Source organism: Eubalaena glacialis, chromosome 12 (genome assembly GCF_028564815.1).
Source record: "Eubalaena glacialis isolate mEubGla1 chromosome 12, mEubGla1.1.hap2.+ XY, whole genome shotgun sequence".
Classification (NCBI taxonomy): Eukaryota; Metazoa; Chordata; class Mammalia; order Artiodactyla; family Balaenidae; genus Eubalaena; species Eubalaena glacialis.
The window spans coordinates 72958953-72971696 of NC_083727.1; the positions used below are offsets into that span (position 1 = coordinate 72958953).

General features: G+C 38.4%; 1 protein-coding gene across 1 annotated transcript in view; it reads right to left on the minus strand.

Moving 5' to 3' along the window:
- LOC133102251 (cytochrome b5 reductase 4-like) overlaps positions 1-12744 on the minus strand; it is a 42682-nt gene that overhangs the window by 19309 nt on the left and 10629 nt on the right. Inside the window, 2 exon segments of the mRNA XM_061207218.1 lie at positions 9797-9919; positions 11869-11901. Coding sequence (XP_061063201.1) covers positions 9797-9919; positions 11869-11901 — 156 coding nt within the window.

Genomic DNA, 12744 nt, shown 5'->3' on the forward strand with positions numbered 1-12744 from the left:
TTATTACAAGATATTGAATATATTTCCCTATGCTATGTAGTAGAGGTCCTTGTTGTTTACCTATTTTATATACAGTAGTGTGTATCTGTTAATCCCACATTAACTTCTTTTAATAACATACATATAATATTGAGACATTCGGCGTAACACTGAAATGCTGAGGATAATATGATAATTTGGGTATCCTTTTTTCTTCTTGTTGAAAAGAATCTATAGCTTTCCTTCTAAAGAGTAGACTTTCACAGGCTAAAATAAAGACAAAGCTCAGTGGGAGAGATACGTGAAAGAGAGCGCTGGACTGGGAGTCCATACTGCCTTCACCCTGTAGAGCGCTGGACTGGGAGTCCATACTGCCTTCACCCTGTAGAGCGCTGGACTGGGAGTCCATACTGCCTTCACCCTGTAGAGCGCTGGACTGGGAGTCCATACTGCCTTCACCCTGTAGAGCGCTGGACTGGGAGTCCATACTGCCTTCACCCTGTAGAGCGCTGGACTGGGAGTCCATACTGCCTTCACCCTGTCCTGCAGCTCCTTCTTGCTCCTAGTACACTTTTTGTTTTTCTGGCCATGCTACACGGCATGCGGGACCTCAGTTCCCACATCAGGGATGGAACCTGTGCCCGCTGCAATGGAAGTGCAGAGTCCTAACCACCGGAATTCTCCCTAGTACACTTTTAAAGCACCTATCCACTCTCATTTTCCCTGCTGGAAGCAGGGGCTTACAGAAGTTAAACAGCTTGCCCAAGATCACAGTGTCGCTTGAGAAGATGTGGATGGGGCAACAAGTTATGAGAGCTTCTTGCCCCAACTCATAGGCCTTGTTCAAAAAGTTTGAGAATCATCGTTCTAGAACAGTACATTGTTCTTTAGCATCTTCCTCCTTATTTTGACCACATCAGTTCAAGCATAAATGTTTATAGATTATCCCTCCACCCTTTACAACTCCCTACTAACTATTTAATGTCCAAATTAAGGAACCAGTTCAGCAAGTCACCATCCATCCCAGGTACATCTCTTCTTCAACATCCCCGATTCCTACCGTTCTGAGCAACCACAGATTTTCTTAGCACTCTTTACTACTTTCAATTACCTAAATACGGGTGTCCCCCGCTTTCTGAAATTTCCCTTTACGCCACTTATCTTTTATGAAAAATCTACATTAGTACCTGTTTTTCCTAACCGAAAGAAATCCAAAGAGGATTTTCACTTTTATGAAAAACGGTGAAAAGGGAAAATAGCATTCAGCGTTTGTTTTGCAGTGAGCTGTTACGGAGGCAGCGTGCACCCCGAGCAGAGAGGGTGGCACCCCAAGCTCCTTCCCCGGGAACTACAGTCAGCATCTCAGCATCAAGCCGCCATAACTTTGAACCGTGCCCGTGCGCATCTGCGCTTTGTCTCAGTTTACCTTGTGCATCCGTGAGCTAGATGTGTCCTAGGGTAACTGCTTCTTCCCTTTACACCATTTCCACTTATGAAAGATTCCATAGGATGCTCTACTTTTGGATAGTGGGGAAACCTGTATGATTTACTTACCTCCTAATTTGCAATCTACCTTTACTCATGTCTTCCTCTAAGATCTTCCTGAACCAACATAGGGCAACCAGTTAGTGGAACTACACACTTAAAAAATGCTCCAATGGAAAATAAATAACCCCAAACATCAATACTAACATCCACAATACTTAAAAATATACTGATATACATACCTAGATATGTCCACGCAGAAAAACCCCCAACCTACAGCCATTCAATTCAATAGACAGTCCATTTAGAATCTGGGTTATGTAAGGAGGGAAATCCAATATTACATTAACACCTTGGAAGAGGCTCAGAGCAAGACATGATATTGTCTCTTAGCTCAATTTTATCAGATGCCTGAAAGGGTGAAGCCGTATGTTGCTGAGACCACTCCTGTTTCTGGAACCTAAGGTTGAATAGAAAGCCTGCACACTTGAGGGGCCTTGCCCTGGGAGACATTTTTCATATGATGTGGTGATGGACTGGAGAGTTATTAATGACTGAATGAGATTCTAGTAAAGCGCCGGTTTCTTCTTAGCTGTGTATCATTTGATATAAATGGTTCATGGCCAGAGACCAGGGGCTGGGCTGTGAGATAAGAGAAAATCTATATATTGGCCTCTGCCCCCGGTTCCTGGCACAGAGTTCCTAAAATTCTTATAATATCCTAAGTGATAAGAACACTAGGAGCATCTCTTGTTCTTTACACAGTAGTTCCCCCTTATCCATGGGGGATACATCCCAAGGCCCCCAGTGGATGCCTGAAACTTCTGTTTTTTTCCTATATATATGTACATATTATACAGTTGTAATTTATAAATTAGGCACAGTAAGAGATTAGCAACAATAACTGATAATACAATAGAACAATTATAACAATATACCATAATAAAAGTTATGTGAATGTGGTCTATCTCCCTCAAAATATCTTACTCTACAAACTTAATGCCGTTTTCATCTTAACTAAGTACTTATCATGAACTGTGGCAGTAACTTTTGCAGTTTAAAGTACAACAGCAAAACTAGCACGGATTCCTTTTTCCTTCTTCACAATTTCACAGAGAATCTTCTCTGTTCTCATGGTAGATCTTAGCAACCTCATAATTTGATTTTTTTTTTTTTCCTTTCCTTGTTAAGACAAGAACTTTCACCCTTTCACTTAAAGGAAGCACTTTCTGGCTTCTCTTTGGCATACTGGAATTGCCAGCATCACTTCCCTTGCGCTTTGGGGCCATTACTAAGTAAAATAAGGGTGACCTGAACACAAGCAATGTGATCCCACAAGAGCTGATCTGATAACCCGGACGGCTACCAAGTGGCTAACGGGTGGGATGCGCTGGACAAAGGGATGATTCACGTCCCCAGCGGGACGCCCTGAGATTTCATCACACTACTCAGAACGGTGCACAATTTAAAACTTATGAATTGTTTATTTCTGGAATTTTTCATTTAATATTTCTGGACCACGATTGACTGCGGTAAGTGAAACCTCAGAAAGCAACACCACAAATAAGGGGGGAACCACTGTATTTGTCTTTGACCCTCATCTCTAACACGGGATTCCTAATACCCTTGTAAATTCCTAAGTAATAAGAGAACCAGGAACATTTTTGTCCTCATGAGGTGACTCTGGGTGGGCTCCTGGATGAGCGCCAGTCACCAGAAAGACTCAGCTATGATAGAAGTTTGGAATTTCCAGCCCCACGTCCCACCCTCTGGAGAGGGGAGAGGGGCTGGAAATGAAGTTAATAACTGATCATGCTTACATGAGGAACCTCCATAAAATCCCAATAGCAGGGGGTTTAAAGAGCTTCCAGGTGGGCAACCACATCAACACTGGGAGGGTGACAGACCTCAACTCCCCACGGACAGACGTTCCTGTGCTCAGGACCCTCCCAGACCTTCCCTCACCCTCTGCATCTCTTCCATCTGGATATTCATCTGTATCCTTTATCATATGTGATCTACTCTAGCAAATTAATCAAGCCCAAGGAAGGGGTCTTTGGAACCTCCCATCTATAGCCAGTTAGTCAGAAGAACAGGTGGTAACCTGGGCTTGCCACTGGTGTCTGAAGTGTGTGTGTGTGTTGGGGGATGGGGGGAGGGATCATGTGGGACTGAGCCCTTAACCTGTGGGATCCGATGGTGTCTCCAGGTAGACAGTGTCAGAACTGAGTTAACTTGTAAGACACCAGCTGGTACTGCAAAGAACTGCCTGCTGTGGAGGAAAATCTCCAGGTATTTGGGACCAGAAGTGTCAGAAGTGAAGCGTTCTGTGTGAACAGTAAAGGAGACACATAGGAGAGAAAGACAGTAGGGAGGAACTGAGTTTTTTTCCTACACAGGAAAAATCTGAGTTTTTCCTTTACAGAATCTGTCACAGTTCATACAGCAGGGGTCAGCCTGATTTAGTCTTGCTGGCTGCCTGTTTCTGCCAAGACAGTGACCTTGATGAGCAATGAACTTGTGTGCAGGGATGATGCTCAGAACACCTGAGAACAAGCGGAGCCTTCAGTAGCTGAGTTGGTAGAGCACAGGTCTGCAGAACACTTGAGAACAAACTATTTTCAAGAACTGTACAAATACCTAACATTTTTGACTACGGATAAAATAACTCAAACCCATGAAGTCACTAGAATACCTTCCTATGCTGAAGAAACAACAAAGTTTTAGTTATTGTATACTTTTAAAAGTATTATATAATTGCATTTATTTTGCTGTTTTTAAAAATTATTCAGCCTTTTCACTAACTTTGGTAAGACTTCCACTTAACCTCTAGTAGTATAGTTTTATCATCCTCACCCAGACCACTCTTGAATATATGAATAAGAATACGTTCATAACACAGCTTCAAACACTAGGATGATAAACGTGTATGGGCACACATTTTTCCATATACTGGGGTAAAACCTAATGAAGCAGTATTAGTAAATTGACAATAAAGCATAGATTCCTTTCTGTTTTAACTATTACTGTTAAAAATATACCTAAAGTGGGCTTCCCTGGTGGCACAGTGGTTAGGAATCCACCTGCCAATGCAGGGGACACGGGTTTGAGCCCTGGTCCGGGAAGATCCCACATGCCACGGAGCAACTAAGCCCGTGTGCCACAACTACTGAGCCTGCACTCTAGAGCCCGCGAGCGACAACTACTGAGCCCGTGTGCCACAACTACTGAAGCCCACGTGCCTAGAGCCCATGCTCCGCAACAAGAGAAGCCACCGTAATGAGAAGCCTGCGCACCTCAACGAAGAGGGGCCCCCGCTCGCCGCAACTAGAGAAAGCCCGCACGCAGCAACAAAGACCCAACGCAGCCAAAAATAAATAAATTAAATAAATAAATTTATTTAAAAAGACATAAAAATTTTTAAAAAAAAAATATATATATACCTAAAGTGTATTCAGGTCTTTTACTACCTCACCTAGACTGATGTGAGCTGAATCCTTCTTTCAAAGTGAGGATTTTATAGAGTTAAATATTAGCATTAAGTTAGGAGAAAGGAAGCTCTTTCTCCAAGACTAGATTCAATGGGGCCCTTAGACAATGGGGTCCACATCATAGCAAGGTTGTCACTAGATTTGAACATTTCTGTGCTTATCACTTTTCCTCAGTTCCATAACTAATAATTCAGCCAACATTATACACTGAAGTGCCTGAACTGCCTGAATTCTAAGTTTTTAAACTTCTTCTATTCTATCTTTTAGTATAGTAAATATTTCTTACTCATTTACAGCCTGCCCCATCTATTCTGTGTTTCTTCTTATTCAGGCCATTCCGCTAGAAATAAGAAGAAGACAGCAAAATGCCAAAGCATCTTACAGTTACTGTGCAAGCAACGACTTTACACCTGCTGGGCTGAGCAGACAATTTAAGAGAACAAAGCACAGTGAAGTTTCTATTTGCTATCCACAATATTTTTTTCTTTTCCAGTAATTCTGAATGCTTGTTTTAGGCCGCAAAGAAACATGGATGCACAGGCAAGGAAGGGGAGGGGAGGGGTGAGGGTGGTTCTTTCTACACCTGCAACGAGAGCTGTTGTTCACTGTGGCAGCGAACAGCTTGCCTGCAGAATCACAGGCTCCACAGAAAGCCTCAATTAAGTGACTGCTCACAGAGTGCTGACAAGCACATTTACACCTACAGACAGTACTTCAGTGTGTGTGCACACGCACGTGTGTGGTGTTAGCAGTTAGGAAGCCCTGATGAAAGTATAGTTCAAATCATGAGAAACTGCCATTTTTTTAGGTTAAAAAATAAATATCAGTGATTTCATACAGTTCAACTTGAATTATAAAGACAGTTATAGATTCTATATATATTTAACCTAGAGGTTTATAAATAGCTGCTGACATCACAATTATGACACAATTTTTTAAAATCTTGTTTATAATTTTGTATCCCAATATTCATTTACTGAGTTGTTTGTTGGCAAATCTGTATAACTGCCTTTGTCTGGTGATCTAAGTCCCCATATTAAAGGCAATCACAATTAAAATAAACTTTAGGTTGGATACAGAAATAGCAATCCAATTATCTATTAGTTTCTGACTCTTAATAGACACAAGTTCGTTAGTCATCACACACATACACACACACAACTACTCATTCATAATCTTCATCTATTCATCTTTGGGCAGAAGAAAATAATTGGAAGCGCCCAAGTTACAAATGGTAGTTTGGTTCTAGTCATATAATTTAATTTACTAAGTATTACAGCTGGATTAAAGGTAAAAACGAAGTAGTTTCTCTTCTCTGATTATGTTCTTTGCTATATTTGAATCTTTTGTGTAAGTAAATTCTAGAAATGACATGAGAAGGTAGTGCACTAAGTCTTCAACTTACATGCTTATTTTCAAACTTAAATTTTTAAACTAAGAAATTTCAGTAAGAGGAAGCCAGCATGAAAACCTCCTTGAAAACCAAGGAGCCACGTGATAGACTGAACATTTGAAGCTACTGACAGCAAGTTAATCATAATACTTTGATCATGTAAGTATTCAGCTTTGCTAGTGCGGAAAATAATCTATAGTTTTTGTCATGATTTAAGGAAGAGAAAGGACAAAGAAGAAATTATCTATGCTAATTCTGTCAAACAAATTAAAAAAAACAATCCCCTAAACTCTGAGTCATTTTCCAAAGTGGAAAATCTAAATCACTGAAAAATACATGCATGGCTCTAATTTCAGACAAGAAAGCTAAAGCAAACTACGGTGGTTCATGATTCAAGCCAAAATTTATGGCTGGGATGAAAGAGTTCATGGAAAGCCTCAGGAAATTATAGAAAAGAATACTTGAGCAATGTTCATTCTATTTCCAAATGGAGGTCAGCCTGGGTTCTCAGTATCATTTATTTCTAGGACTTAGCTTTTACCTGGTTTGCTATGATTTTCCAATCACTAGAGAGTCGGATAATTTCAGGGCAACAGATTTCACTTTAATAATATCTTTTTTCATTTTCACTGTCTTTTACCTGTTCTCTTCTGATCTGCTACATCACTCAGTTATTCTTCTATGTTCTCTCTCCCTACCTTATACCACACAATTGAGACCTTCTGCTCTGGGAAAATGACTCTATTTGAACTTTCCCACATATGGCTTACATTTTCTTTCTCTACCACCTGCAAAAGGTCTGGCACAATAAGTACCCAGTAATGATACCTGGAAAGCCCTTCATAGTTTTTTGGGTTTTTTTTAAAGCCACTTTCAAAACATTGCTTGATATTCACCTCCTTCATTCATGGAGAGTCATTTAAGGTCAAATTCATCTGCATCTGTTTGTTCACTTAAGGTAACCTTAGAATACATTCAAGTTTGCACTATGTAACTTGCTCTTACTGGCCTATTTCTTGATACAAGTATTCTTCAGTCTCATGTTTGTGTATGTTCTTTCTTCCGCCTGGGAAAATAATTTCTGATGCCTTTTATTTGTTTCGTACCACAATACCTAAAATAGCCTTCTACACACAGTATGTACTCAAAATACAGCTACGTGATACTTTTCTGAAAATTAAAATACTATCCACAAATATATTTTTATAATTTTAAATATTTAAAGATGCTAAACTGAATACATGCAGTTAGTTTCTTCTAACCCCTCCCTAAAATAACAGCAAAGATGTTTTTTTTTTCTGTGTGTGTGGTTGTTTTTTTAAGGCCTAGCCTGCAAGGACAATAAGAACAGAAATAAGAAAGCAACAGAAGTTTGGGAGCTGACAAAGCAAAGAGACGACTGGTCACTGACTCAGTAGACTCCGTAAAGCTAAATCCTAAGCTAGACAAACAAAAAGCCAAGAATCAACCCATCTGTAATATGAGATCCCTTTGAGGCTCAGAAATTGGCAGGACCAAGTATCTCTAGAATCAGAGTGAAGGCAGAGCTAAAACCACTTTCTGGAAGAAAGTTCATTTAAGAAGCCTAGATGCCGCCTCCCCCGCTTTCTGAGGTCCTCCCCTACTTCACACAGCCACATGACTGATTCTCTCCTATTCTGGCAAAATATCAGAATTTTGCTCTCTCCGTAGAGGGCAAAACAAAGGGTCTCTAGATTGGGTATATGTTATAGGCTGAACTGTGTCCCCCTCAATTTTCAACGTTAAAGTCATAACCCCCAGTACCCCAGAAAGTGACTATATTTGGAGACAGGGTATTTTAAAAAGTAAGTTAAAATGAGGTCATTAGGGTGGTCTCTAATCCGATGTGACTGACGTCCTTATAAGAAGAGGCAATAGGGACACAGACACACGCAGATGGAAGACCATGTGAACGCAGCCATCTGTAAGCCAAGGAGGGGCCTCAGGAGAAGTCAACCCTGCCAGCACCTTAGTCTCAGACTTTTAGCCTTCAGACTGTGAGAAAATAACTTTCTGTTGTTAGGCCACCAAGTCTGTGGTACTTTTTCGCAGCAGCCTTAGTAGACCAATATAGTATACTAGGCAAAAAAAAAAGGAAATTAAGTTTACAGATATCCCAGCCTTCTTTTCCCACATAACTTCTGAAATGCTGGATGCGGGGTGGAAGACTGTTTACCCTAGAGACTCTGACAAAATACTGGCATCAGACTTTTCCCGAAGAAACCATCCAGCCACATAGTAAATATTACTGTCAACAAGCCACACCCACATGCACAGAGTTTCCAATCAGCTTTTAGAGTTCCACCCTGAAGTAAGAGCAGATGGTCAAGGATCAGCAGACATTCAAAGAAAGCATCTAATATGAAAGACAAACCAAAATAAACAAACTGTAGGAACAGAGGCTACACAGGGAGACAAAAACTCTCAAACACTATAATTCTTAAAAAGAGAAGATAGAAAATAGGATGCTAAAACAAAGGAACAAAAATCAAAAGAGTTCTCCAAAGTTAAAAATATGAGAGTAGAAATGAGTATCACAACAGCAGAACTGGAAGACACAGCAGAAGAAATCTCCCAAAAAGTAGAAGAAAAGGACAAAATTGAAAATGAGAGAGAAAAGACAAGATAATTAGAGAACTAGTTAAGAAGGCTTAAAGTAAGACTATTTCTAAAAAGTAAGAACAGACCATGAAGGGAAGAAATATCAGTATTCCCCAGGCCCGAGGGTCTTAAGTTTCCGTAACGGAAATATTAGCAAAAAAGGATGAACATTCGGCACAGAAGCTGAAAGCAGACCCCCCGTTAAGGTATATCAAACTGTGAAATTTCAAAACACTTGGAAGAGGCAAATCCTACCAGTTTCCAAAGAGAAAATATGGAGTGCATTCACTTTGTGAAAATTCATCAAGTAGAACATTTGTAATATGCACCTTTGCCTATAAATGTTATAGTTACATAAAAAGCTTTAAAAAATAAAGAAAGGAAGGAAATGAATGGTATCATCCTTTAGGAATAAACTCAGAAACTGGTTTAGGTAAGCAGAGAGAAAGTAAATGTGCCTTCTCTAACAGAAAAAAACTAGATGTGCCTACAAGGCATAAACTTAACTTGTTTCTGCACCTTTTATTAAAAAAAAAAACCTCAAGGAGTGAATGGTTGGACAAGAGTCTGAGTGGGTTTCTCCATTTAGGTATCATTACCTAATGACTTTTGTTATGTCTAAACATTAGATAGCAGAGTCAGAAATTTAATTTCTGCTTAAAAAAAAAAAAGGAGGATAACAGACACAATGTCCCTTTTCAGCTCCTTAGAGAGAGAGACAAGGACCCTTTGGCTCACTGCAAGTGGCCTTCCAAACTCTGATATAACTGAGCCACTGACACAACATTTTCATTAACCCAGGACTCAAAATAATAGCACAGCCTACCTGTATCTTTCTTTGGAATAAGTGAATTATGATTCTCCAGGGGATGACCAAGGCATTTCCAAGAAGTATTCTCTTTTTTCTTCAGGACAATCTCTATTTTTCCCACATTCTCAACAACTCGCACTGAAAAGAAGATAAATTCCATTTGTATTCATTGATACTAAATATAAGGTTTTACTTTTAAACCAATCTTTCTCAAACAACCCAAATGTCCCAATCAGATATGAATGACACTGAGCATTTGTGAGATAAATAAAATTCTGTGTACATGTTCATCAAAATTGTTTATGCCTTATATGGTGTTAAATCCAGTTTATGTTAGATTCAGATTAACTTCTTTCAAATTAATTTATCAAGGGCCAAACTAATACATAATGCTAGTTTTCATACAAGCTCAAATAGAGCCATGGCAACTAATTAACACATAGCTTAAAAAAAAAAACTTAAATATACAAATTAGCCATTGAATGAATCCACAAAAGCAAATTTAATTTATACTCTTTTAACATTTCTTGGGATCTGAGGGGTTCTTATGAGTGAATTCAGTAAACCAATATTGAGCCTAATAAACATAGAAAAAGCTTCAGGAGAATGAATCCCAATAAACTGCATGTCAATCTTTGATAATTAAAAATCTTTTAGATTCTCTTTTTATTTTTGAATGTTTAAAAGAGTTTAGAATACATGAGTACAATAATAAAATAAACTTTTAAAATTGATTAAATTTTATGAATTGAATGTGCTTTTAAAGATCTAAAGTATATTTCTTTTTGTCTTTAGAAACAATCTGTCCTTCCTCACTGTAAACACAAAATTCAGTAGCAATTTAACAACTTTTAAACACAGATTAATCAAATAAATTCAATTCAATGAGCACTGATTTGAAGCTTAGCAAACATAAGAAGTCCTTGACTTTAAAGAGCTTAATTTATACAATTTACAGAACTTACTATGGTATAAAGAAAAGGGAAGGTATAGAACCGGTGCAAGGTACTCTGACAGTACTTTTAAACAAGAAATCACATGTATATATGAATATAGAATGGAATATTATTCAGCCCTAAAAAAAGGAAGGAAATCCTGTCACTTGCAATGAAGTATGATAAATCTAGAGGGCATGATATTAAGTGAAATAAATAAGACAGAGAAGACAAATAGTGCATGGTATCATTTATATGTGGAATTAAAAAAAAAAAGTCACACTCAGAGAAACAGAGAGTAGCTAAATAGTGCCAGGAGTCGGGGCAGGGGGAGGGGGGAATAGAGAGAGCTTGAGAAAAGGGTACAAACTTTTAGCTACAAGATGAATAAGGTCTGAGGATCTAATGTATAACATGGTGACAACAGTTGATGACACTGTCTTGTATAATTGAAATTTGCTAAGACAACAGAACTTGTGTTCATACGCATACACACACACACACAAAGGTAAATATGTGAGGTGATGGATGTGTTAATTAATTTGTGTGAATCTTTTCACAGCATATACCTTTATCAAATCATAACGCTGTACACTTTAAATCTTTAAATATATTGTAATTTTGTCAACTATATTTCAATAAAGCTAAAGAAAAACACAAAAAACAAGAAACCACCATTCTCTGATGAGTCTTCTATTGCTAAACAGCTGTGTAAAATCCACATTGTGTATTTACATGCAGAAATATTCATAATTTAATGTGCTCTGTCAATATTAAATATTTGAATATATACACCTAAGAAAAATTTGTCTGGTCCGGTCAAGTATATTTCTATAAGCTGCATGTCAGGACTAGGGCCGGAAGGAAGAATGGGGACAGGAATTTTTTTTCTAAGGAGAGGAAAAGGAAAGGGCAAAGAGATGAGATGAAAAAGGGGAAAGAAAAAAGGCATGGGGGGAACTGAAACCAGAGGGAAAAGAGTACATTTAAAAATTAATGTATTTGCTTATATAGAAAACATTATGTCCTTGTCTGCAACATGAAAATATACAAATGAATAATAAGACAAATGCTGTCCACCGCCCCCCCGGGTGTGTGTATGTATATGTGTGTGTGTATATGTACGTAGATAAATTATTTTTGGTAGCTTACCAGAAAAATCTTCCTGAATCTCATGACTTAGGGCTGGAGAAAAAAAAATTTCAGTTAAGATCCAACTTCAGTTCCTATGGTCTACAAACACCATATAAGATCATTTAAATGGTTCTTTCATGCACCATTTCAAATCTCTCAAACATATCCTGAGAAATCAAAAGAAAGAAACTGAACACAACCAAAATACTGTGTACAATATTTTGAGACAAATTACTTAAATATGTATCTTCAATTTTTCCATTTCTCTCTCTATTAATTAAGGAGCAAATACTCAATTGCCTACAGGTGGATAACCCACACTGATGCAAGGATAGTCCCAGATTGACAATGCTACAAACCAAGAAGGGAGCAAGGCAGGGAGAGAGAGCACGTGAAACACACATACTCCAGGGTGTGCACGTGCGTGTGTGAATACAGGCTGGGACTGGGTCTAGCTCAGCGTTTCCTTTCTTACTGTTTTCTAAGTTGAATATGCACTCAGTTATTGAAAAAGAAAATTATTGGGCATCTATGCGTGTTATGCACTTTCCAGGTGTTACAGTTATCACAGTTAGTAAAAGAGAAAATCCCTGCTCTCATGGAACTTACATTCCAGAAGGGGGTGATGCAAGAAGTATTTTTACAAACATCTGCTCTAAAGTTCATTGTGTTAATATAGTTACGTGGAACTTAAAATTCTGCATTATTTTAGTCCTTCTGATCTAATATTAGCAACCAGGAGTTTCACATTTTTGACTGTGGAATTTTTGTTTGTTTTTTATATGTGTGCAAGATACAGTTAGCTACAGTGTGAACAGAACTAGCCGTAAAGTATTTGAAACATAATAAATGCTGACACAGAGGTCTTCCTTAAAGAAAAATCATGACAGAGCT